Source organism: Ixodes scapularis, unplaced genomic scaffold (assembly GCF_016920785.2).
Source record: "Ixodes scapularis isolate PalLabHiFi unplaced genomic scaffold, ASM1692078v2 PGA_scaffold10__122_contigs__length_95168666, whole genome shotgun sequence".
Classification (NCBI taxonomy): Eukaryota; Metazoa; Arthropoda; class Arachnida; order Ixodida; family Ixodidae; genus Ixodes; species Ixodes scapularis.
Genome location: NW_024609836.1, coordinates 22644007 through 22669810, shown reverse-complemented (window position 1 = coordinate 22669810; position 25804 = coordinate 22644007). Strand labels below are relative to the sequence as shown.

Genomic DNA, 25804 nt, shown 5'->3' with positions numbered 1-25804 from the left:
GTAACCTGTTGACATAAACCTGCCTTTCTTACGCCATTGAGGAACGCTGACCCTTATCAAAAAACACTTTATTCGGGTGGTGTATGAGTCGGTTTATCCGTTTAAAATAAGAGCTACATTTCAATTTTAAAATTTAGACACGCTATTGCTAATAATATGATCCCGTAATCCGGCGAATGGTTATTGCGAAGAAGACACTATGTTACCGAGATTTCAGTTGCACGTCAAAATATTTCTAGATAGTCGAAATTAATTTTTAATCTTTCTCTGGGGCGTATACGTCCTTGCCTTCTCAGGTGAAATTCCCCAGATTTGATTTTCGACTCATTTCAAGGTCATGAAACTTTTAGCAGTACTCATAGGTGATTTCATACCCTCTCATCGGTCGATAGAGGTCCCTCTAGAGCAAACTTTGAAAGAAAGTGTTCTAAATGTTTAGGCTATAGGTGGCGTGGGCTACCGCCTCATAAAAGGGTTTCGCCACTTCCAGACATACATTCAACCATTCAGTTACAATATGTCTTCTATCCCGTGCAGCCGACGATCCCGTGGAAGAAGTCGAGGTGGCTGCGGTTCGCTGCCAGCCTGAGCGCATCGAAGACCTCTGCCGGAGCACCAAGTTCACGCGCCAGGAGCTCAAGTTCATGTACCAGGGCTTCAAGCAGGTATGCGCCCATGAACCTTTTGACGCGCCAGCACAGAAACAGTCACGCATGTATGAATATCTACACTATAGCCTATTGCAGGCTAAGAAGAGCAGAACAAGCTTCTTTCGGGATGCCCTCTGCGTTTTCCACCTTAGCGCAGAAAAATCTCCAGAGAAGGCAAGTGCACTCCCTTCACCAGCGTTTGCTCTGCTAAACTGAAGAGTAGAGGGCTTGGTGGGGTGGAGCTTGTTTTGTTTTCCTTAACCTGCATTAGATTTGATCTCAGGTTGAGCTAATATATATGCACATGATCTGTGTGAGTTGCACATGCTTCCTGTGTGTTAGTGCGTTGATGCGTTGATCCGTGCGGGGTGAGCATAACCGAACACTTCATCTGTATGGTATCCCAACGCGATTTGTGTTTCCCGTACCTTGCTAGCATGATCAATCTAGTGTACGTGTTGACCTTATAAACAAACTGTTAGCACTCCTCAAGCGCCAGCTATGCTTATTTCAGTCAGGATATTACGTGTAGGGCTGGGAATCATTAGGTATCAAGTTAAGTTCTCGTTGTGCTTAAATTATGACACCTATTATACTATAGTATTTGAATGGTAATGAGAACATGAACCTATTATGTGTTAAAAAGGGAATCGAAGTGACAGTTCGTAATGTGTCAAATGAATCTATCGATGTCCCCACTCTCTTTGTAAACCTATATGGTTTATCTGACTTTACTCCACGTGTTACGGTCAAACGTGGGGTCGGTCGTGACGGTCGAGCATCACAGTATTTATATTCTAATAAAAAATAAACCTATTATGTGTTAAAAGGGGCATCGAATTGACAGTTCGTAATGTGTCACGTGAATCTACCGATGCTCCCACTTTCTATAACATAGATCAGGGGTTCTCAACTGGGGGTCCGCGGGCCCTTCAGGGTTCGCGAAGGCATTCTAGTGGTCCTCGAAACTCTGTGTTATCAGTCAGGCCCAGCAAGAAATGTATTGTAAAAGCTTGGTCTGCTGAGCAAGTTGGTAGTGGACATTCATATTAAAAAAGCCGTTTACAAATCCCTGTAACGCCGAATTGGAGCGCAGCTCTTGAGGAGGAGGAGTGAAGGGTACTGAGGGGAGGGTAGACCCCTCCTCCTCCCCTCATTCTTTAATATGCTCCGGGGGGGCGGTCACGTGACCTCGGGGGGGGGGGGGGTGTCACGTGACTTCGGGGAGGGGGGTCACGTGACCTCAGAGGGGTCACGTGACCTCAGAGGGGTCACGTGACCTGGGGGTCACCTTGGGGTCACGTGACCTGGGGGTCACCTTGGGGTCACGTGACCTTGAGATGACCTTGGGAGGCGTCACGTGACCTTGGGGTCACGTGACCTTGGGGAGGAGACCACGTGACCTCGGGGGTCACGTGACCTCAGAGGGGTCACGTGACGGGGGTCACGTGACCTTTAAAGGGTCACGTGGGGTCTTGGGGTCACGTGACCTTGAGATGACCTTGGGAGGGGTCACGTGACCTCGAGGTGTCACGTGACCTTGGGAGTCACGTGGGGTCACGTGACCTTGAGATGACCTTGGGAGGGGTCACGTGACCTGGAGGGGTCACGTGACCTGGAGGGGTCACGTGACCTCGGGGGTCACGTGACCTTGGGATGACCTTGGTTACGCCGACGGCGACGCCGACGGCGACGGCGACGGCGACGCCGCTCAAGCCGGGAACGTGCCCCTAAGAGCTGCGCTCTAAAATAGCGCAAAAGAGACGGGACAAAAAGACGAAGAAGCACACAGGACAAGCGTTTGTCCTTTGTGCTTCTTCGTCTTTTTGTCCCGTCTCTTTTGCGCTATTTTTAATATGAATGCCCAGCAAGAAAAGTTGCCCTTTTTCAGATTGAGAAGAAACGTTCCAATATTCGGGTGAGTTTTCTTGTGTGTATGTCAATGAGAGAACTCTGCTTCAAATTGACCCTTCCTTATATCCATTCATGTCATAATTATCATAATTAAACCATATCTTTCCCTTCTCACCACGGACAGGGTCCTTCTTCATCTCCGCCTATCCACAAGGGGTCCGCGAAACATCAATAGTTGAGAACCGCTGACGTATATTACAATTCCTCAACAAGAAATGAGGCACAGGAGTAGGTGAAAAGTTTGTGTCCAGACACAATAGTCATTCCGCTAGATTTGCTCTTCAGTGACCTAAAGGCATTACTTTCAACCCGTTTTAAAAACTGTGGTTCTAAAAATAACTCACCATATTGAAATATATAAACAAGAAGGATTAAAAAGCTAAAACTTATCGTTTTCTTTTAGATTTCAAAAATGGCCAATTAAAAAGAGCCACTGAAAATTACGGATACAAAGCAAAGTGCTGTTTAAGACGAAGGTTATTTTAGAAGCAACATCTATTTAAATATGGTTTTATACTCGAAGCATTCGAAGTGCTGTCAAGCAGTGTGTCTTAGAGTGGGTAATTTTGTAAGCCTTTTGAAAAAAGAAATTAGATAATAGATAGAGGGAAATATTTCATATACACTTTCGATGTCTTTCCTCGTATTATATTGTTACTTTCTCGATTTGCACATATATAGGAAACACACCCGAAGTAAAAGCATGGGTGTAAATATGCCTACTAATAGGCTAAAGGATGTCGGTAACGAGTTTCACGGATTCTTTGACCAGAGTCTGATTGTTTTTGCCCAAAGTTGGCAAACAAATGGGAGCGTTAGATTTCATAGCCTGGTTGTTCGTTCGTCATCCGGCGCTTTTAGGCCTCAGTTCCTGGGGAAATGCCAGAATGAAATTTCATTTCTGGTTGTTAGGTTTTCACCTGGCAACTTAGTTACTAGATTGCAAACCAGTGCCAGATTTAGGCTTCAGTACCGGTTCTTCGGTTACTACGTGGCATGTTTGGCTCATGTCTGGCACTTTCGCAATTATGTAGCGAACCAGAAAAAAATGCATAAAAGAGCCAAAGAAGGGTACATTGGCAAGAACTAAAGATTTGGAGAGACCTTATTCGACCAGGCATCTAAGATCGCCAGACTTGGACCAACTTAGGCGTTTCTCTGCCATGCTGCCTGGTGGACTGACTAATTGCTAGGCAGGGGTGGCCAAGCAGCGGCTCGCGAGCCGCATGTGGCTCTTCGTGTGTTAAAGTGCGGCTCGCGGCTCCCTCCCCTCCCCCCCCCCTCCCCTGCCACCCTCCCAGTCAAAAGGGCACCTCCCCGAAAAGCGAAATGAAATGCGCTTTCAATCGAAAGAAAGATAGCGGTTTGGTAGCCTTGTGCTACTGCTACCTTACGTACAATTGGACTGCTTTTGACTCTGATAGAATGAAAGTAGTACGAGTTTCGTTTACAGCTCTAGACCAAAGTTTCCCCCCCCCTCCCCCCCCCCCCCCCCCCCACGGCTCTTGTAAGTTTCGTGGTTTCCTGGTCAGCCTGGCCACCCCTTGGCTAGATAGATATGAAAGCTAAATTAAAGGATTAAAATACACAATACACATAACGTTCTGCAAATACCCAGAGTTAAATATATATATATATATATATATATATATATATTATTAACACTTTATATCAAATATATACCGCCTTTGATTATAAGTATCATTGCATGGGGCACGTACTAAATTAAAAACGCAAGGTAAAATGTACCTTTCAATAGTACTTATCAGTTGAAACTTATCTCTTAAACCTTCCGCTTTTTCCAGGTTTGTCCAACAGGTCTGGTCCACGAGAACACCTTCCGAGATATCTACGCACAATTTTTCCCCGCAAGGAGGTAAGAAATCTTTATTTTTTCAACGCTGCGAAGCTCCGTTTATAGGTGTATTGAGGTCAGTGGTTGTTTTCCCGACCTAATTTGGCCCTGGCTGAAACAATATTTGCGAGTGAGAGATGTGGGAAGCATGCTCCATAATTTAAATAATTTAGGCATGATCACCAAGGTGTCACCTCTAACACTAACCATTTAAAAAATTAGCGCGCTGAAGAGGATTCTCATTTACAAAGATTTATGAAAAGTAGTTATTTCTCTAAAATGTTACCATTAGTGATTTGATACGGACTCCGCAATCCTCAACCCCAACGGCTTGCAACTAGTCCCTTTTTCACAGTTTCAGTCGATAGATTTTCGAAATGCTGTGTTTGCTTTGTTCAATATTTTCTCAAATTAAAAATAAAGATCAATAATATTCTTGCATAATAAAGTGCTCTACATATTCATTTAGTCTTGTTCTCATACACTCAAATGTAGTTCTGAAGCTCAAGTTGAGAGTCTGGCATTTTCGGGTTTTCCAATGGAAATGCTGACTGAGGTAGTAAGAACATTCGTCAAGAAAGTGAAACGAGTTCAAAAACCTAGGCGCACTTTTGACAAAAACGAGTTTTGTGGTCCCGTATGTGCAGAATTTCGAACAATCTTAAGAAGGTGGCCCGCCGGTATGGGGTTCCTTTAGTGATGTCAGCCACCGCCCTCCCCCCCTTCCCCCCCCCCCCCCCCCCCAAAAAAAAAAGAATGGCTCAAATTTGTCAAAACGTTTATGCTAAGGTAAACAATTAAAAAAAAAACATGTGTGCTAAAAGAACCACTCCTACCCTTATGTGTCAGGCTCTCTCAGTGTAGTATAATTCTATCCCCCTTTCTTGTGGTAGAAGATATGTTGAACAGACCGGGCGGTGTGTAAATGACCGGCTCCGAGAAGACAATCTCTCTAAATTCAACAGTGAGCGGCCATCCACCCCACCACTGTAAATCCTGTATCTGTACGTCATCCTTAGCAAAAACCAAAAAAATTGGGCAGGTACTGGGAAGAACACACAAGAGATATATTTGAAGCTATAATTATCCTAAGCATGGGCGAGCGATGTGTCAGCTTTCCGTCTGTTTCATTAACAGAGGAGGAAATGACCTTTATAAAATATCCTTCATGTGGGTACGTTTACGTGTCCCCCTCGAGCTTGAGGGCCCTAGAGCCTGTGGTCCCTCGTGCCTATGTGCAACTGTAACCATGTTCAATCTATACTAACTCGCTGAACTGTCTACATAACTACATTCAAAAGAACGCGACTTAATCAAATTATATTGTTTCGGCCGGTTTTAACGTTGGCACCCATGCCATCGGCAATGCGAACTGTCCCACAACGAAACTTTAAAACAAGTTCTGCTTAAAAAAAAACAAAAAAAACATTGATAGTTTTAATACTCAAACCTCCTTGACGCAGCAGTTGAAGCTCATCTTGTTCTTATCGCATACAGCCACACCACCCCGCGGCTGCACGAAGCGGAGTAGTGAAGGAAGTAATATAGGAATTTCACACTCTCTCCTCCTCCTACCCCCCCCCCCCAACAGACACACACGCTTATAAAATTTACAAATTTATAAATTTCACTTTTACAAAAACACAACCCTGCCTCCTTCTAATATCCTAGTTACACGGGCGCATGTAATTCCAATTACGCTTAACCACACTCGCCACACAGTACTCCTGGACATTTTCCGTGACAGTAGTAATGTCTTTAAGCGCACGTGCGCTGGGTCATCTTGTGCGTTCATCAAATGTGTGCAGGTGCACTCTTTTCCTCGTCTGAAATATCTGTCCGAGAGTCTAGTGTGTCAACTGAGGCGAAGTATAACTGCAGTTAATGGTGACTTAACTGCGGTTAAGGGCGTACGCGTAACAAGTATATTTGAGCACAAACACTCTCGTCAAAAGTTCAAACCAGAACGGTGGCTTAGTTATGAGCCAGATGGGCAAGCAGACATTGAGATGTTTGAGTTTCTTTACCTTTGGTTGTCTCCTCGTCTGCGGTTCAAGTTATGGGCACAATGGCCCGTTTTCCTGAGCGAACCTTGACAAGAAAAGCGGTACCACCTCTCTTTTCAATGATCGGATATTTGAATAGAAACGGGAGTGAACTCTTCTTGGGACCTCTAACCCTATGCTCTGACCAAACCTAGCAATAAAATGCACTGTTTTATTTTTCTTCTGAAAATGTGACATTACATTCAGGATTATTCGGATAAGTCCAAATTGACAGAAATTTATCGCCGAGTGTTTTTCGGAGTTTTCTCTGATTTATCCAAAAACACGCTGCCCTACCTATATACCAATTCACTTCCCACGCAAAATTTAGCTGGAAAGTTAATAAAAATGTGAGTTTTTTACTCCCCAATACACCTTGTTAGGATCTTCTAAAGAAACCTGAACGATCGCTCCTTAAAACTTAAAGGAAGATTCATTGGCGGATCCTTAGAGTATGCGTTAGCATGGCTCTCAGTGTTAGCGTTTCCTAAGCAGGGACGTGTGTAGCGTTTCCCAAGGGGTACGCTAACAGATTTCCTAAGAATCCACCAATGGATCTTCCTTTATTTTTTTTTTGGCAAAGCGGGCTTGTTAAGCACGCTTCGGCCGCAGCCTCTGTGGCTCGCAGCCCCGCGTCGGCTTGCCGCCTTTTGCGCCGCCTTTTACGCCGCATTTCGTCCAGCCGAGCTGGACGCTGCTTCCGCTCCTCTGTCTCGTTCGCCAGCCTCGCACGCTTCGCAGCGGCATCAGCTGCCTGGCGCTATTTTCGCTGTTCACCGGTTTCCCGCGCTCGCATTGGCTTCCGCCCCGTGACGTCGCCTCCCTCTCACCTTTGCCCTTCACTCCTCTCCTCCTCTCTACGCGAGGCTCTTCTTCTTCCATTGTTTCGTCCGCAGATGGACGGCGTCAGCTTTGCCTTGCAATGTAGGTACTAGTCCAAAGTCATTAATAAATCCTGCCAGTCGACTTAAGAAACAAAAATCGCTGCCATTTGTTTTTTTAGAGTATCTGATGTTGTTTTTTTTACGGTTCTTGTAACGCATCCTACATATCTGTATACATTTCATCCCTGTATTTACCCTTTCTGTGAACGTCCCTTTCCAATTAATTTTATTCTTAATGTGGCAGGCAAGGCAGAGCCATTTTTCCCATATTTAGTCTTATTAAAAGTGTTCGGCGGGAGAGGGTTCAATATCAAAATATTTTTCTAGGTAATACATCTTACTGCTCGATAATTCAAAGGCTTCGTAGTCGATAGGTTTTGCGTAGTTGGAACGGCTGGAAACGCACGGCCTCGAGGTTTCCCCTTTGATTGGGATGGCTGCCACCCTCTACCGTCGTGGAAATCTTTCGACAAGAAAGAGGCCACCGTCGTTGCTGTCTTGGCGGATCGGGTGTCTCGGTGCGTCGGCAGCAGCCTTCCTCGGTAGCGCAGAGCGATGCGCATGTTGTATGACCTCTTACACCACTAGGGGAGCTTATGGTGCTGTGGACGCCTTGTCTACAGAGCCGTATATGGTAAAGAGAGTCTATTCCATGGGTGGAGTCAGAGGGAGCCGGGGCGGAGCGGTGAAAGTGGCGCCGCCGAAAGCGCCGGATATCCCCCCCCCCCCCCTTCTCCCTGTGATTATCCTGCGAAGTAAAAATAACCCAAGATAACATTGAAGGAGACGCGTACCACGATGCACGAATCTTTTTTTTTTTTTTTTTTTTAATACGCTGAAGGTACAGAGCGCGAACAAGCGACCGCCGGTTTTTCCAGTTTGTCTCTTCGAAACCAAGGAATGTCATCCAAATTATTATTGCTACGGAAAGAGCTCATTTAGTTCTATAATATAAGTGATAAAATGTCGTGCTCGCTAATACTGTTTAAAAGTAAAATGCGAAAAGGCGCCGACGTCGTGTTCGCGCTAACAGTGTCGCGATGTGTACATGAAGTGATAATGTTGAGAGATTGATAGAAATAGGGGATTTCAAGGTGTTGAGCGCGTTTACTGAGCCAAAAAGGGTGACAGTTAAGAGAACTGCTTCCTCAAATCTGAGGCGGAACTGCGAACATCGGGCTGAGACATAATCTTGACCGAGTGGAGTCCACGTTTTTTAACGTCCACTTGGTCGTGGCCGCTAAAATTGAGCCGTGACGGCAACGCCAACTGCGTTGTCCTTTTAGTTACGAAGAGCCGCGAACTTCAACACTAGAGGGCTGAAATGAAACACCCGAATACATACTTACTTACGAATTGTGACTGGAGGGCATACGTTAAGCCCACTGCCTTCTCCAGGGGATTATTCTTGGCTAGTGGTTCGTCCCAAGAGCTGTCAATCAACCCGCCCAATGTCGTTGAAACAATTTAGGCCAATAGCGGGCCCTTATTTTTGTCCAATTTTTACCAATTAATGACCAAACTATATGTCTGTGCCTCTCTAGTTCAAGTAGGCACACTGGGATTTATTGTCCTGGTCAAGTATTTGGACAAGGTTTCGCTACCTTCATACCCTCTGACTGGGTTGGAGTCACTAGCCATCACCTCCCGAATAGCATGGCAGCAGTGCCGAATTATGGGCATCACCTACAAGAGGTTTGACAGAACTGCTTTGTCACCGTTCGACTCGGACTCGTGTGTTCCCTCTTCTAACACAATTCTCACTGGAACACGATTCTACGTTTCTGTCTGGGACAATATATCGTTCATCCGATGTAGTACGCTCGCCTGTTCATTATCACGAGGACATGTTCTACTAATCACACGTTTTTCCGGTCACAATTTTGAAAAAATCTCGTAGAGTTAGTCAAGAGTCCAATTTTGATACCCTAATTCACGCGTTTTCATATACGTCATACCGTTGAAATTACACTGGGAGAGAGAGGACAGGGGGCCAAGGCTCAAGTTGACATGCCTCAATGATTCACACACTAGCATTTAGTCAGCTCCCAGATTCGCTTGCGTTGATCGGTTAAGCAAATGTGGGAGCAGGCTAAAGGCTAACGCGTGGACCGCTGAGGAATGATTACCTAAACCTCGCCCCCCCCCCCCTTTCCTTTTTTTCTTTCTTGCCCTGTAAACAAGTCGTCGTGACGTCTACAAAAACTCGCAAATCACAGTGCCGAAATTGCCCTATTGACTTGCTCGACAAGGTTTTACCACTACGCTTCACTCACGTGTGTCTCTTTCCGTTGCAGATGTAAGCCAGTACGCGCACTACCTTTTCCAGGCGTTCGACCAGGACCATAACGGTACAATAACCTTCCAGGTTAATACAATGCCTGTTATATCTTCTCTCTCTCGGGAACCTCTGTTGCTGTTTTTGTGGTTCGCGTCAAAGAGTCCTGTCGCGCGCACGCGCCAGGCTCAATAGCACCGAGCTAGATTTATGGAGGGGGTGTTGTTCGGACGTCGGGGACTTTACCGCGCCGTTCTGTCGATCCCACGTTGCCAAGCCCTTTAGCCACACAATGGACCCAAAATGGGCTTATTTTTATATGTATCTCACTATGGTTGACATCAATATATATTTTTTTTTAAATTACAATAGCGATGTTTCACCCGTAAAGAAATTTTAGGTAAAAGTAGTAAAAAAAAACACCTTCCTAAAGCAGCGTTCTCGGCGCGACGAAACACACGAAACGGAACAAACATAACGAAATACACGCAAATCTATGTAAGCTTACTTCACCTCCCAAACAACTTTTTATACTTTGCACGTTTCATCTTAGTCAGGACACTACCAACGCCACCGAGCCGGGCCTATCAAGCTTCATAGAAAACTTTTAGATAATGGCATTTTCCTACTGGTTGTATTGCTTTGATACCGCCCACTGATCTAATGAAGCCCGCAGAACGCGTCATGACAAACCGTTTTTAGTTTGTGCGCTTGTGTTTGCGTGGAAACTACCTTTTTTTTGCCCCTTTCGAACTTAAGACGAAACGTACGATTGCATCCTCTTGGAATGGCCAGAATCCCGGTACAATACTCGTTGAATATGCGATAGTGGGATTCAATGCTGTTCGCGTTACTGAGAAAGCAGGCAAAAGTTTGCAAAATAATGCGAAGGAGTAACTAGAATTAACTAGACTTTAAATTGTAGGTTACATTACATTCGTACCAGGATTAATTTATGATTCCTGAACATTTTAGTGAAAAACCCGAGACTTAGGCAAAGACAGACGACGACAGGGAAGAGAAGGAGAACGTCTCAAACACAGCCAAAACTTTAGTTTTGTGGAGAGACGTGGTGTCGTGTCTTTCGTGGAGAGAGGTGATGTGAAGAAGGTTTCCCTTTCTTTCCTTCTTTTTCAACCCTATATAAAGGGTTCTTTCCTCAATAAAGGTTTAGCTGCGTTTCAGACGTTCTCCTTCTCTTCCTTGTCGTCGTCTGTCTTTACATCAGTCTTTGGTTTTTCACTAAAATGTTTAATATACACCAGCTCACCTGCGCCCTTACGTTCTGATTATGATACCTGATGAGCTTTTTACTCTACTTTGACATTAAAATATGTCATACCGACCATGTAAACGTAATACCAAAAAGTGAACGATCTCCACCGTATTAAATTAAGGGTTCCGCTACTTCGGGATTTTTTTTTTCCAAGTTGGTTTTTTTTTCACTTTTTTTCTACCGATTCGGCGCACAAAGAAATCAGTGGTTATTGCAGGTTACTTTTAAAAATATAAGAAAGGACACAGGCTTTATATTCCCTAACCTGCACGTAACGTGCCTGGACTACCTGAAAAACGTCCCGGTACCGATATAAGAGAGAAACAAGACAAGGGTGGTGGTTCCCGCAGAAAGAATTTACACTGGCAGACAGCTCCGGGTGGGAGGTGCCTAGTTCAACACAAAAGTGCCCTAGATAAAGATTTTTTCTCAAGTGGCTTGGTTTGTTTTTATTAAAGGAAAACTCTTATTCGGGTTTTTTGTTGTTTTTTTTTTCATTAATTTTGTTGGAAGGGATTGTGGGTTTACTTTTCGGTGTTCATCGGTACATACAATAAACACATAACCGTAAATACAATCGGGGAGAAGGCAGCAGCGACTATGAGGCACCGTTTGCGCAATCCAACAAACGGCCAGGATAACTCGTAAAGCCTTCGCGCATGCGAAACGTATTTCGTAAGAGTTTTGATTCCTGCAGAACCGGTTTGTGCCTTTGCTCCAGATTCGGCGAGCTATTTACGATAGCCGCGTGAGAGAGCACTGAGTGTCTCGGTGGTCGCTCCGGTATGTAAAACTATTATGCGCAGTGGTAGCGCTTAGTATGGTCTTCAGAACAAGTTCAGTAGATGATAAGCGCTGAATATTCCCACCGTCCAGACATGTTCACGTTACCCCAAAAATGTAGCTAAATACCTTTACTGGTTGCTCGTTCAAAAAGTAATAAATACGTTACTCGTTACCGGTTCTCACTAGAAACGCGTTAGTTTACCTCAAATGCAAAGAGTTACTTTTGTCGTTACTTCGAAAACCAAACACAAAACAGCTTCTTTCGGGGTTTATTGTTTTCTTTTCAATAGTCGTTGCACTTAAGCAGTAGCTGCATCTTGAAGTTTCATTGGTTAGGTTTCCCAGCTTCCTTGAGAATACATTTACGGCGACGCCGAAGAGTCGTTGTAGTGACGTGCTCGAAGGAACGGCAGTGATGTGCTTCAGGAAGAGCTGATGACTCTAGGATTTCCTCTCTCTCTCTTGTTCTCTCTGCTTCTGATCTTTCAAATTTAGAATAAGTTCTCTGCCTTCTCGCGTTGGCAACTGGGTATACATTTGGTCTGCGCACGTTTCTATAAAGTTAAACCAATGATCCTTACTGTGTTCTTTGGCTGAAGGACATTCCCAGCTGTAGAGTTCAACTGGCGTATACAGCGATAAACGTTGCTGTACTGTTTTACAGTTTAGTTTTTTTTTTTTTTTTTTTAGGCTGCTTATCTGCTTTTGCCGCAATAGACGCACAATAAGTTTAAAATTAAAACGAGGCTGACAAAACGGTCCTCTACACACACGCTACTGCTCAAAAGTAACAAAATATCGTTGCTCGTTACTTCCACTTATAATTAGCTAAGAACGTTAATCCTTCTTTTACCAAAAAAGTAACTAAATTTATTAGTCGTTGCCTAAAAAGGTAACTAGGTGTAAGCAACTTGTTACTTGTGACGCGTCACGTACATGTCTGCCATCGTCAATGATAAGATCTGACAGTGTGGCATTTCTCAACTGGCGAGGAAAAAAATAAATGGTGACAAAACGTTGTTAATGTGACATTTCTATTTGTTTGAAAATCTGCGACACATAACATTATATAATACCACAGTGCATCGGTTAATCATTAAGGGGCACCCTGGCTTATTGGTACTAATATCACTGAGGTATTCGAATTAGAGCAGCGCGTGGCGCCTTCCTTTCAACGCGGGCCTTCTTCCAATTGTTCCGCTTTTGACGCGTATTTTTGTATATCCCTGGCTGACTATGGGCGTGATTCAGGTTCTGTGAAAGTAGAACTGGCATTACAAGATGAGTTAAAATACCGGGGACAGTGTGCAGGCACGTGCCCTGAAGTATCACTGCGCAGTTGCGCAGATATGTCTCACAATGATCTCAAAAAGCTCGCATCAGACGCAATTCTTTTGTCACGTGATGCAGCTTTGATGTAGAAGATCCCCCACCGCACATTTGTGGCAGCTGGAACGCCATAACTGTGGATCCTGTGTTGACAAAATGTAGCTATAAATACTAGACTGGCTATATTTTCTGCTGCTATTCATTCGAATTCTGTAGATGATTGCATTGTATGTAGCATGTTTCTGACACGCTCGAAGTAAAGCAGGGTCACCTCGAGCGCACGTAAGGGAAGCAGCGAGCCATATATTAGCAGTTTGTGTTGAGGCCTTCAGGTTCGCTTTAATCATTGATTTTTGTTGTGTGCAAGTATCTGCCTGTAGCCGATGCTTAAGAATTACGCATTACAATGTGCTAAGAACCGAACATTGTAAGGTTTGTCGTCGCGTGCTAGGCAGATACTGAGAGCCCGTGAAGGGTGGTTCACACGTTTGAGTATAACTTTGACTGAGTCAACCGAGTGCATTTTGATCTTTTGTAAGTGATAAGGGCGCTATCAAATTGGCGCAACCTATGGGATAGCCCTGGAAAACTTGTGACCGGCATATTTATATTTTTCCTTTTTATGCATCACATTAGGATCGTGGTCTTTAAATAGTTATAGCATTTTTTAAGCTAGAATTCCTTGTCAATACTGAGTAGATTTGATCTCGCCAATACTGCAAGAAACTTCAAACTACTATAGACAGTTTGGAAGTGTTTCAGGCCTACTCAATGTCTTGCGTCAGCTTGCCGGTGTGCGTAGGCTATCGGACTGGTGGCATAACTCAGGGAAAAATGAAATTTCCGCATCTTTTTCTTTGATTCTGTAAAGGGGAAAATCCGCGCACCAGGTTGCCACGAGGCAAAACTGTAACACCGATCCTAACTTTTAGTTAAGGAGCATAATCAGCTAATTCCCGCACTGGACAGCGTTATGGGATTTTGTATCATGCTGCATTATTTCTGAATTTAAAAAAAAAATATTCTGCTTAAAGGCTTAACCATATTTTTTTAGAGCGCATGTCTTAGGCGCCCGTTTCCGGCTTCAGCGGCGTTGGCGTCGCAGTCGCCGTCGCCGTCGGCGTAACCGCGCGGTGCATTATGGAACGCGTGACGTTATTGATGACGGCATCGGAATCCGCATCGTTATCGCCACTGATGACGTCATCGGTGACGTCATGATGACGTCATCGGCATCCGCATTGTCATTGTCATCATCACTGATGACGTCACTGATGACGTCATCAGTGACGATGCCGATGCCGATTTTTTTTAAACTAGAGATCCGTTATTTTTTTTTTTCATTAAAATCTCCGAATAAGCGGCGCAAGCCACCGCCCGTTTAAGCGGAATCAACCGTATTCATCCATCCATTATCACTTGATTATAGGCGATCACAGCGCATATTTCCGGTCACAGTCTAACACAAATACGCGAACCAGCCTTGAGCGTCGCTCCACGTTCGTGTGCGCTCCTACCCGGGGTATACTTGCATGGGAGCATGCCTGCTGTTTGCACGTTTGTTGCTAATACTAGTAGCCCAATTCGGACACGGCGTACGCATGACCTCGCTGCAGGACTTTGTGGTTGGCCTGTCGGCGCTCTCCCGCGGTGCCCCCGTGGACAAGCTCCGCTGGGCGTTTCAGCTTTACGACCTGAACAAGGACGGCATCATCTCGAGGGACGAGATGCTCGACATCATCGTGTCCATCCACAGCCTAGTCGGAAACAGCGGCTCGGCTTCCGGGGGAGACGACGATGACCCCGACTCGGTCCGGGATCACGCCAACAGGGTCTTCCAGGTATGCACCCTTTTTCTTTTGACCTCGTCCCCTGACAACACCACCTATACTTTCATAGTAACCCTGAAATGTAGGAATAACTTTAAAAAAACGGGCAGAACAAAGGCAACTTGAAAATTATTACACAGCCATCGTCTTATATACATGTCCCAGACCTTTTTCAGAATTCAAACGACCGCCTCACCCACTACACGGTGTAGCCCAACTTCCAATCTATATTGACAACCACAGACAACCCCGAATCACAAAACCATGCACGCCCCAAGCATAAAAGGACTCAAACCCAAATACACAAAAAAGTAATAAATAAATAAAAACACTCAAGAGCATTGCGACAAATTCACGCACTTGACAAGGTCAGCCTGTGAACCCGGCAACAAGTATCAACTCTTCTGTTTCTTTAACAAGAGTCAAGGGGGTTATCCGACAGAAAAAGCACAAAGCACAACACCGAAAAAAATAGAAAAATCCCAACCGTAAAACCTTTGACTTACCTGTAAAAAAAGAAAATAGAAACGTTTTTGTTTTTAGTACCCGGAAACTTGGAACACCGCAAACTCGCACACATCGTAGCGATTCTAAGGGCAGGAACACCCCCAACAGAAATACGTCATATCGGCCAGTAGCACTTATATCATGTGAAGGCACGCTCTTTCAAAGACTGGTCCAAGTGAGACTGAGCTGGTATCTGGAAGAGCATCACGTCCTTCCAACGTGTATGACGGGGTTCAGGAAGGGACTAACAGCACAGGACAGCATCTTGGACCCTACCAGCGACCTCGAAAAGAAAAAGAACAATAGGTGGAACACAATAGTGACGTTTTTGGACGTACGAAAAGCGCGCGACTGTGTCCAGAGATCGACCGTTCTGAAGAGGCTTGCAGAAGTTAGACTCACAGGCAGGATTCAGGGTTTAATGGAGAGCTTTCTCTCGGGCTGAGTCATCCAAGTAAAGGCTGGCAACACCACGTCTATCCCAAGAACCCTACACAAAGGACTATCACAATGGAGTGTACTTAGCCCCGTATCGTTCAACATTGTAATGGCTCGGCTCCCAGAGGTGATTCCCAGAGCAACACTGCCGGTGCATGTATCTATTTATGCAGAGGACCTGTGACTGTGCACAGCAGGAATCTGCACAAGGCAGGTCACCCGCAGCATTCAAGAAGCAATCCGCGCGGTGGAGGGCTATATAGTGAAATCCGGTCTCTCAGTATTTAAGGAAAAAGCAGTCTCAATGGCAGTACGCGGAAATGGGAGGCGATTCTTCTCAGGTGACGTAATTCTGGCGAGAAGGCCAATCAAACGAGTGCCAAAGCAACGGTTCCTAGGAGTTACTATTCAGAAACGGCTTCAGTGAGCCCAAGCCACAAAGGGGGTGCTTTGATGCCTGTCGGCCCGCAGTAAATGCAATCCGCAGGCTGACTGGAACGTCCTGAGGAGGCTCGGGTGAAGCCATCCTTACGGTGAACGAAGCCCTGCTGACATCAAGGGCGCTATTCAGGCTGCCCTACGTGACACCATCGCAGTCAGATGTACAAAAGCTCGAAGCCATGCACAGGTGGGTAGTGCGGACGGCACTGGGAGTCTCAGGAATAGTGGGGAACGAAGCGGTCCTCAGCGAGGCGGCGGCGATGCCTCTGATGAGACAGGCCGGCAGAGTACGACTCCTCCAGATGGCGAGACTAGCGACTGCAACATCAGGAAGGTGGTTTTTGAACAAATTTAGAATCCAAAAAAAGACCTCGTGGAACAGTACAATAGAAGAATTTACAAAGTCACCTTTGCCACTACACCAGGTGACAAGTCAAGCAAGCGTAGCACCCTGGGACATCGTCAGAGGGGACTGCAACACAATTGTCAAGTACGTGAGGTCAAAATAGACGAAGCGATAGTTAGGGCCGTGGTCTAGAATCACTTGAAAAAAAATGCTCGGATAAGCTGCAGGTGTACACAAACAAAAGTGTCAAAAGGGCAAGAACATCAAGTATAGTAGCCGTGTACATTCCTAAGATTGGTCTAGAGTGGAACGGAAAGCTCTCGGCACCAGCGTCGTCCACTACAACGGAGCTGGTTGAAATTGAAAGAGCATTACGTATCGTCGTGAAGTTACCGCCACACCAAATGGTAGTCGTCAAAGACCCCAGAGCGGCGCTGCAGATGAGAATGAACACCCCACAAGGAGATCCAATCACCACAGCAGCAAGACCAGCACTTGGGGACTTGGGAGAACACAGAACTGAGACACGGTTGCAATGGATTCCAGAGCACGTAGGAATAGCAGGAAATTAAAAGTCTGACGAACTGGCAATGGCTGATCATGGGGAGGCTCCAACCATTCCAACGCTGCCGGACCTGAGACAGGCAGCACAGTGTATGGAATTACACCTTTTCAAAGGGGAAGATGAACCGGCGATACCAAAAGGTGCGCTTGCAGGACTGACACGGACAGAAACTAACCTGCTCCGGCACCTGCGTACGGCGACGACCATCGCAAACAACTACCTGCAGAAAATGAAAAGACGGCGAAGCTCGGAGTGCCACAATTGCCCAGTCGTTGAAATACTGCAGCACGTCATAACAGAGTTTACCGCATGTGACAGAAGCCGCGAAACTATGTATGGCCAGCTGACCATCGGAAGCGAAAAAACGATGGATGAGCTGCTGTTTCCGCAAGGCGCAAAAAGAGAATGCCGAAATGTTTTTAAGGTTCTCCTACAGTTTCTCCGTAATATGGGACTCGCGGCGCGACTCTAGACAAGAGCAAGATGAACAGACCTGGGGTCAAGCTGGTCCAGGGAGATGGCCTACAAATAGCCTTTTTTAGGGCTCGTTTCCTGCCTACACCAGCTCAAATTGTTAGACTAGCCTAGGGGACGTTACACCAAACAAAATATCACCACCACCATAAATTTCAAGCTGCGATAGATTGTTCTTTTGTCTGTTTTTTTATGATTCCTACGTCTCAGGATTACTATCGATGTCATTCACCAGCTCGCCTGTGTTTTTAGCTTTCTTCACCTATACTCCGTATCACCGTACGCAACTTGGCAAGTGGCGAAGGCTACGTGGTCCTATAGAGCCAATCAACGCGTAGGACACAGATGCGCTGCTATACTCTCCCTCATTAGTTGCGTACAGTGCTGTCCAAGACAAAAGCGGGAGAAAGAGGAAAACAACTTTTGTACGCGATGGGAGCAACGGACTAATATCCTAGAGGAAGAAAAGTGACTTACGGGACACACAAAAGAGAGACCGAGTAATAGGGCGGTTCCTCATTCCCCACCTTTCTAACTGCTTCGGTTACGCTCTAGTCCATGTACCTTTCGTAACGGATATCACGTAGTTCGCGTTCGTCACTAGGTTCGACTCGAAGGCGCCGTAGCGTTCTTTCTTGGCATAGTTTCGGTAAAACCATGTGTTTAATAATCAAAGCCACTGAACAACCTGATCTAACTCCCCGTAATGTCATAATACAAGGATGGTGTCGCCACGGCAATCGGGCCGAAAGCTTCACTCGACACGAGGCTCAACCGTACGCTGACGTAGCGCTCGTGACCAGTCTGTTCCTGCTCTCGACCTCTCTGTCAATACATTCAAATGCTGGTTCTTTGGCTTTGAATTTTCTAGACAGTGTGGCCCAGCCACGCAGTTCTGATACCCGATACGGAGAATGGAACTAAAAAAAGTCTTTGTATCCTGAAACGAGCAACCAAATATAAAAGGGACAAACCAAAAATAGGTGACAGTCGCAATAACGCTTTTTTATGAGATTTATACGCATGGGCAAGCCCTCCCCACGCAGCGGTGAAGGGTCGAACCACGATTGGTTTACGAAATGGTCTTGCGCTACCTTTCCTGCGGCTGAAAGAAAAAGTGTAAACGCTTACGAAGCCTAAAAGGTGAAACACAACGACAGCCGAGGTGTGACGTTGAAGCCGCTGAGCTGTCATTTCGGAGCAGATGAACTGAAATAACGCTAAAGGTTTCAACACCAAAGAGTTCATATATGCGTTCCGTACTAAACCCAGCAACAGGCCAGACGAAAATTCCATAGTGTTTTGGAACCAATGAGGGTGTATTAAGTAAAGGGCGTCTCTGTTGTCTACGTAAGAGTGGAGCCACTTTTCGTACGTCGCTTCGATACAAATATTCACACGTGCTAAACGAAAGGCGGTGAATAAACAGGAACAAGAAAGTACACAAGACACAGTGCACTCTCAAATGACGGTTTATTGGAACAGACACACACTATTAATACCATCTTTGGGGCTACTCGTTTATAATATAAAACTGTACCTGTCAAGTGCATTGCTTTCCCCTTGTTCTCTGATACAGAATGCATCGTAATTTTCAAAGACAGGTTTATCTGCCTATATCTCTTGAGATTTGTTTGCGCGAATCATAGATCCCATGGGCACCTACCCCAGTGCACTGCCAAATTGCACGGCGGGTTCTTTTACTGACCTTGCATCTTATCTTTCTTGCTTGTTATCTTCTTATCCCGTTGAATATGTTTTGGCATAGTGCCTACAATGGCCCCCACCGATATGTAGCCCGGTCGACGGCGCCGAACCGCGAAGTATTCCACCAACAGCTATCGCAGTAATATCGCTGTAAAAAAAATTTAAATCATCGCGTGGACTAGAACCCTACGCCAATACGAAATCGAGTGTCAACGGATTAGGCCACTTGGCCACGCCAGCAAACTGTTCTACGGGGCTCAAAATGCTTTCGTGAATATCTTCAGCAGACAATCTTCTGACAGATTATCTTTGCTTTTAATATTAGTTCAGTACAATCTTCCACAGCACTAAAACTGTGAGCAGCTCCTATAGCTCACAGACGCGATTCACTTCACTCGAAATTCAAGCCGCTTCAAGCTGTCACAACGAGAAGGAAGGCCAACGAAACGCAAGCGAAACGGAATGTCGGCACGTTGCCCTTCGAAGCTGGTCAGTGTCGTTAGCCTCCTCCCGAATAAAATGATGTCATTCGTGTGCTTTTACCCATCCTAGAAATCGTGTATCTGATATGTATGGACGCCGGAGCAGCGATCGTGTGCAATAACAACCATTGACGGTGTCTATTTTTTAGTGGTATCTGGACATGATCAGTAGAAATTTGAATGGTTTGATACCCAATGATATCAACTAACTCGGGGGCTAGTCGTAGTATCGGCAAACAGACACTATTAACAAAAGACATGACGTCGTCCGGACCGAAGCGACGTCATTTAATTTTAAAGTTACGCCACTCTCTGTCTGTTTGTTGTTCTTGGGTGTGTACAGAGCAACTGTCACCACACATGTAGTGAGTAGCGTGCGAACTCATTCACGTTCATTTACGATTCTTCTTTTGCAGAAACTTGACCTCAACCAGGACGGAGTGGTGACATTCGACGAATTCATTGAAACGTGTTTGAAGGTTGGTATTGGTTCCTTAGCTATTTCCCTCTGCCATTTGTCATTTTCAGAAATATTTTATGACTGCTTGCCCCTTGGGACACAGTGAAATTTGTTTCACACTGCGGGGACATGGCCACACTTGACTGACCAGCGACGCCGCTTGATCACTAAAAAAGCTGGGAAAATTATCCAATATACCAGAAGGCGCCTTATAGGTAGGGATCCGAAAATTCCGAAACTTTTAAAGGCAAATAAAAAAGTTTTTTTTTCCCTGTCATTTTGAAAATATTTGAACATTAGCCTCAGCAAGAGTAAATCAGCAATCTCTTCAAAGATGCCGACATAAATCAACAACGGAAAGAGTTTTTCGCCAGTTTTCGCAGTAGTTTACAATTACCATATATAATTTTATTGTTTATGATAGCTTTGTTATTTTAGCATATCTTTGATTATTCACGTGGCAATAGCCATTATTCCATCATACTAAATGCTGTAATAAATTTACTGTAAAGGTCAAGTTGCAGCCACCTTTCGTCGGTTAGGATGTTTTATTGCACAAAAGTATAATATGGTGATGCGGTAGAGGAAGCACGGCTATATGATATGCAAGTTTTATTTTCGTTGATAAGGGGCGTTAAAATGTATTAACTGGAAAATATATGACAGAGTTCATAAAAACAATTCCTTCTACACATGCATGCGTACAAATGACAGCAAACCTCCGGCGGCACTACATTTTCACTTCTCTGCCTTAAAGCTCTTAAAACTTTATTTTGATATCATTCAACATTTATAGTCATACTGCTGCACAATTCATACTGAAGAATGCAGCCATTCTCAATCGGTGCATGCTTTTAGTACAAAGCAAAGTGTTTGAAGAAGGATAGAGGCAGCAGCCAACCACAAGCTCTTGAGTTTCCTCCCATTTTCTCTCTTGCTCCTTAACTACGCCGTTTTTTTTTTTTTTTTCATGGACTAACCAATCTAATATGGCATAGCGTGTTTGATCCTCCACCTGAACTATCGACAGAATGCGAAGAACAAATCATCTGCTTCTTGCGCAGGAGTAGGGGTGACGTCAGAAAGACGCCGAGGTCTGATTGGCTCTCATTGCTGGAAAGTGGGTAAACCTCGAAAGTAGTTGCCTTGAGGTCTACCCACTATCTTTCACTTTGGACCAAACAGCATTCGGCGTTCTGATGTCACCATAATCCCCGCAAAAGAAGCAGACGAACTTCCGCTCCGCATTGCGTGCGACAAGATTCTTTTTAGTTTTAAAGTAGTTCATAATGTAAACGTTACAATATGCTCCTGAAATTTGCATAATTCTTCTGAACGAGTGAACTAAATTGGGTCTCAGCTTCTTCTTTTAACGTTTTCCGCGTTTTATGCGAATAGAACAAACGAAAAAAAACAGCTTTTTCCCAAAATGTTTTTTTTTTAATAATATTTTCGAGCCTTCCCATCACTACTTATAGGACAAGGTAAAATGCATTCATATCTGATGTAACGCGTGTAAACATCTTATAGGGTCTTGTCATAGCGGAGCCAGCATCTTTAGCTTCGTCGTTAAGACGAGTCGGGACCATAAAGACACCCAGAGCGAGGGTGATACCTCGATTTTCGTAGGAACGAACCATACGGCCTTCATTTCAAGGGTAAATCACCATGTACCCAAGTTTGATGAAGACAGAGATAAGTGGAGGGAGTACCTTATTAAGGTAGAGGTCTACTTCAAAGGAAACTAGGTAATGAACATTAAGAAGAAATGCTTGTTGCTCGCAGCGGCACTGGGAGCCAAGGCGGTTCGAGTACTCTGCGGAAGAGTATCTCCGCGCAAGCCTAACGCTCTAACCTTTACGGAAGTGGTATCTGCGCTAGATGCGTGCTATAATCCGAAGCCCAACGAAATGTTCAAAAGCTTAAAGTTTTTCAATCGTTGCCAGAAGCAGAGAGAACCTGTACATGAATTCGTCGAACAAATTCGCTGGATAGCAGACAACTGCAATTTTCTGACGATGTTAAGCATGGTCGTCTCTGGCGACCATGCTTAACATGGTCGCCAGAGACGGAGAATCTTGGGAAGCAATTGCTATCCAAAAAGGAACTAGCATTAGCCGATGCAGAAGCCTCTAGCCATAGCGGCTGAGGCTGCCAAAACGGACGCGGACAGAATGATTCGCGAGAGGACTTCGAGAGTGCTCAAGGTAGAAGCTAAAGGAAAGAAGTTCGAAAACTACGGGACACAAACCCGACGCACGAGTGTTTGTGACCATTGCGGCAACCAAGGGCAGATAGGTGAAAGCTAAGGGTACAAGGGAACGAGATGTTTTTCGCGGGGAATCTGGTAAATGGGCTAGAAAATGCAATAATCTTGGACAAAGCAGCTCATATTCGAAGCGCAAGTGCAAGTCAAAACACTAAAAGTTACTAGGAGCTCGTCGGAAGAAACAGAAACCGAGGCGGTCCCCGTATGAAGACTGAAGGGCAAAGCTGTAGGTCTGGTTCCATCAGTGCGGCGCAAGTTCTCCTAGAGCGAAGTCGACTTCCTGGTGGAAGTTGACACTGGATCACCCGTCTGTGTCATTTCAAGAGATGTTTACACCAAGCACCTCGAATGTTGCCCCAACTTTAAGCGCCACGTGTGAACTTTTTTTGATACTTAGGAGGAATACCAGTCCTTAGCATATTGCACAAGCAAATCTTATACGGAGGCAGTCTCGTAGATAGCAATTTACCGGTATTGAACTAGTATGGGTCATAGTTGTGTGGGCATGATTTGATCTTCCACTTGTACAAGACAGGCAGCCGCGTGGTAAGTCCTGCTGGCTGTATCGTTCCTCCTTGCAGCATCACAGTCAACGCGGACATGTAGAGGCTGTCTTCACCAAGTTTCAAGACCATTTTACACCGGGAATTGAACGGATCAAAGTACCACCCCCTTGACTGCCTCTAAAAGAAGGTGCCACGCCCAAATTCTGGAAAGCACGACCGCTTTCTTATGCCCTGGGGGATAATGGGCAGGTGGGACTAGCCGGTAGTTTGAAGTCAGTGTGATTTGGCCAGTGACAAATTCAGACTGGGCTACTCAAATCGTCCGGTACTTAAGAGAGATGGCTCAGTGAGCGTCTGCGTTGACTTCAATTCGATCTTGAACCCTGCATGTAAGGTAAAGCCGTACTCTTTATCACGCATTGAGGACCTGCTTGCATGCCGGAACGGCGGCGATTGCTTCAGCACCTTGGATCTGCGGGATGCGTAGAATCAGGTACCCCTGGAAGAAAAATCGGATAAGATGACGGCGGTAAACACACACAGTGGGCTCTTCTGCTACAATCGTTTGCCTTTCTGAGTATCTTCCGCGCCGACGATATTTCGCAGAACGATGGAGACCATGCCACGAGGACTACGTACTACCCAGGCAAACCTAGACGACGTAATATTGTCGGAACGAGCTTACATCGATGCTGCCAAATTACGGGCACCACTGCTGCAGCGCTTCAGGGAACACGCCGTCAAACTCCCAAAACACAAGTGCAGGTTCGAGAAGCAGGAGGCTACGTTCCTTGGACACCGGATTGGCGGAGAAGGCCTGCATCCGCTAGAAGCAAAAGTCGTGGCCTTAGAACAAGCACCCCGGCCAGAGAACGTGACCCAGCTACGATCCTTTTTAGTAATGTTCTCGTTTTACGCCCGATTTGCTCCCTACATGTCAAGCTTGTAAGCGGGTATCTACAAGATTCATGAGAAAGGAGCTCGATGGACGAGGGGACAAGCGCAGGATGTGGCCTTCCAGCAAGCAAAGGAAGCTTTCAGCTCGGCAAAAGTTATCACGCATTTGGATTCAACAACATAACTATGGCTCGGAGACGACGCCTCTCCATATGGCATCGGATATGTTCTTTCAAACCCAGAAGGCCGACAAGGCAAACCAACCGAATTCGAATCTATAACTCTGAAAGCCGCAGAACATAATTATTCTCAATTAGAGCGCGAATTTCTCGCTTCGATTTTAAGAGTAATGAAGTTTCCAGACTACCTTCTTAGAAGGTGATTCATTCTTGTCGCGGGTCATGAGCCGCTTCTTACTTTGCTGACACCCGACCGCCCGACTACCGCCGTCGATGCGGCCCTAATTCAATGATGGACACTCATTTTTGGAAGCTACCTCAACAAACTTCAATACAAGTCAGGTCAAGAGGTGCTCAATGCGGTTGCCATGAACAGGCTGCCGCTACTAGCTGCCACAGCAGCGGCAACAAAAACAGCCCTGAGGATGTGATTCCCGAATACGTACTTAATATGGAGCAGTTGGAGAAGGTAGTAGTGAAAGCTAGGGACTTGAAACAAATGACAGCTGCAGATGCAGTCTTGGGCGCTAAAAACTACAACAGAAGTGGTTGGCCAAGAAGTGAGAAAGACCTCGATTCGAGTCTGCGACCGTTTTACGGATGAAAACAAACTCTCGATGGTGAGGACCTTGTATACTGGGGTGTCAGCGCCATTGTGACGTAGGAGGCTGGCAGCCCACTCCTACACCTCCCTATCGAGACTCATCGAGGTGCGTTGGCTATGAAGGCAATAGCTAGATCTAAGTTTAGGTTGCCTGGACAAGACGAAGAAATAGAGTTCATGTCAGCGAACTCTGACGCCTGGGTCAAAGTGCTGCCACTGCCGGCATCAAAGGCACTGTAAATTGGTCCGCAACCCAAGAAAACATGTTCAGGGTACATATGTATTCTCTATCCCGTTAAAAACAAGATTATTCTGGTAGTGGTCGACGCTCATTATAACTTTATAGAGGGTAATCCTTTGAAACATGCAACCAGCGATTCCACCGTGTCGTGTATGCGTAAAGTGTTTAGCCGTTTCGGAATACCTCGCACTTCGGTCTCCGAAAATTCCGCACCCTTCACCAATGCGGTTTTCTACGTTTAAGTCGAGAAGCAAGATAACGCACATCCGAACACTTCGATTTCACCCACAGTCAAAATGTCTGGCGGAACGCGCAGCTCAAACAATCAAAGAGGGATTGAATAAATTTGTGAGTGATGACATTGCCACTAGCCTGGTCAGGCTTCGTTTTAACAACAAACCAACGCCATCTGGCTTTAAGAAGTCACCCTCTGAAACGTTTTTTGGCTACCAAATTTCCTTCCGTTTTGAAGCACGGCTTCCATCACACTCTACAGCAGTTACACGGGAAAGAAATGACTGTACGATACAACCGATGTAATCCGGTGTATGTCAGAAAGAAGAGATAAGAAAAAGCGAATACCTTAAAAAATCGCGGCGACAACGAGGGCACGCATGGTTACCATTAACACTCCATCCAAGGTGAAACAGCTTCATGTAGACCAAGTACGCAAACGATTGCCTGACACCGACGGATCAAGCCTTCTCCTCAACGGTTGTCTACAAAACTGGGTTCATCGATCATTTCGATAGACCACGGTCCGGCAAGCCCCCAACAGCAAGCTGGCCTTTTAAGGGAAGAATGCGAGATTTCCCTTCTTCCACGCTCCACTGGAGTCTGAC

General features: G+C 45.5%; 1 protein-coding gene across 1 annotated transcript in view; it reads left to right on the top strand.

Moving 5' to 3' along the window:
• Positions 1-337: 337 nt before the first annotated feature.
• The window catches only part of LOC8026503 (calsenilin), a 38001-nt gene continuing 12534 nt past the window's right edge, over positions 338-25804 (top strand). Inside the window, exons 1-7 of the mRNA XM_042288495.1 lie at positions 338-362; positions 538-665; positions 4370-4432; positions 6957-6963; positions 9646-9716; positions 14634-14858; positions 20223-20285. Of these exons, the coding sequence (XP_042144429.1) occupies positions 338-362; positions 538-665; positions 4370-4432; positions 6957-6963; positions 9646-9716; positions 14634-14858; positions 20223-20285 (582 nt within the window). The remainder of the gene's footprint in view (positions 363-537; positions 666-4369; positions 4433-6956; positions 6964-9645; positions 9717-14633; positions 14859-20222; positions 20286-25804) is intronic.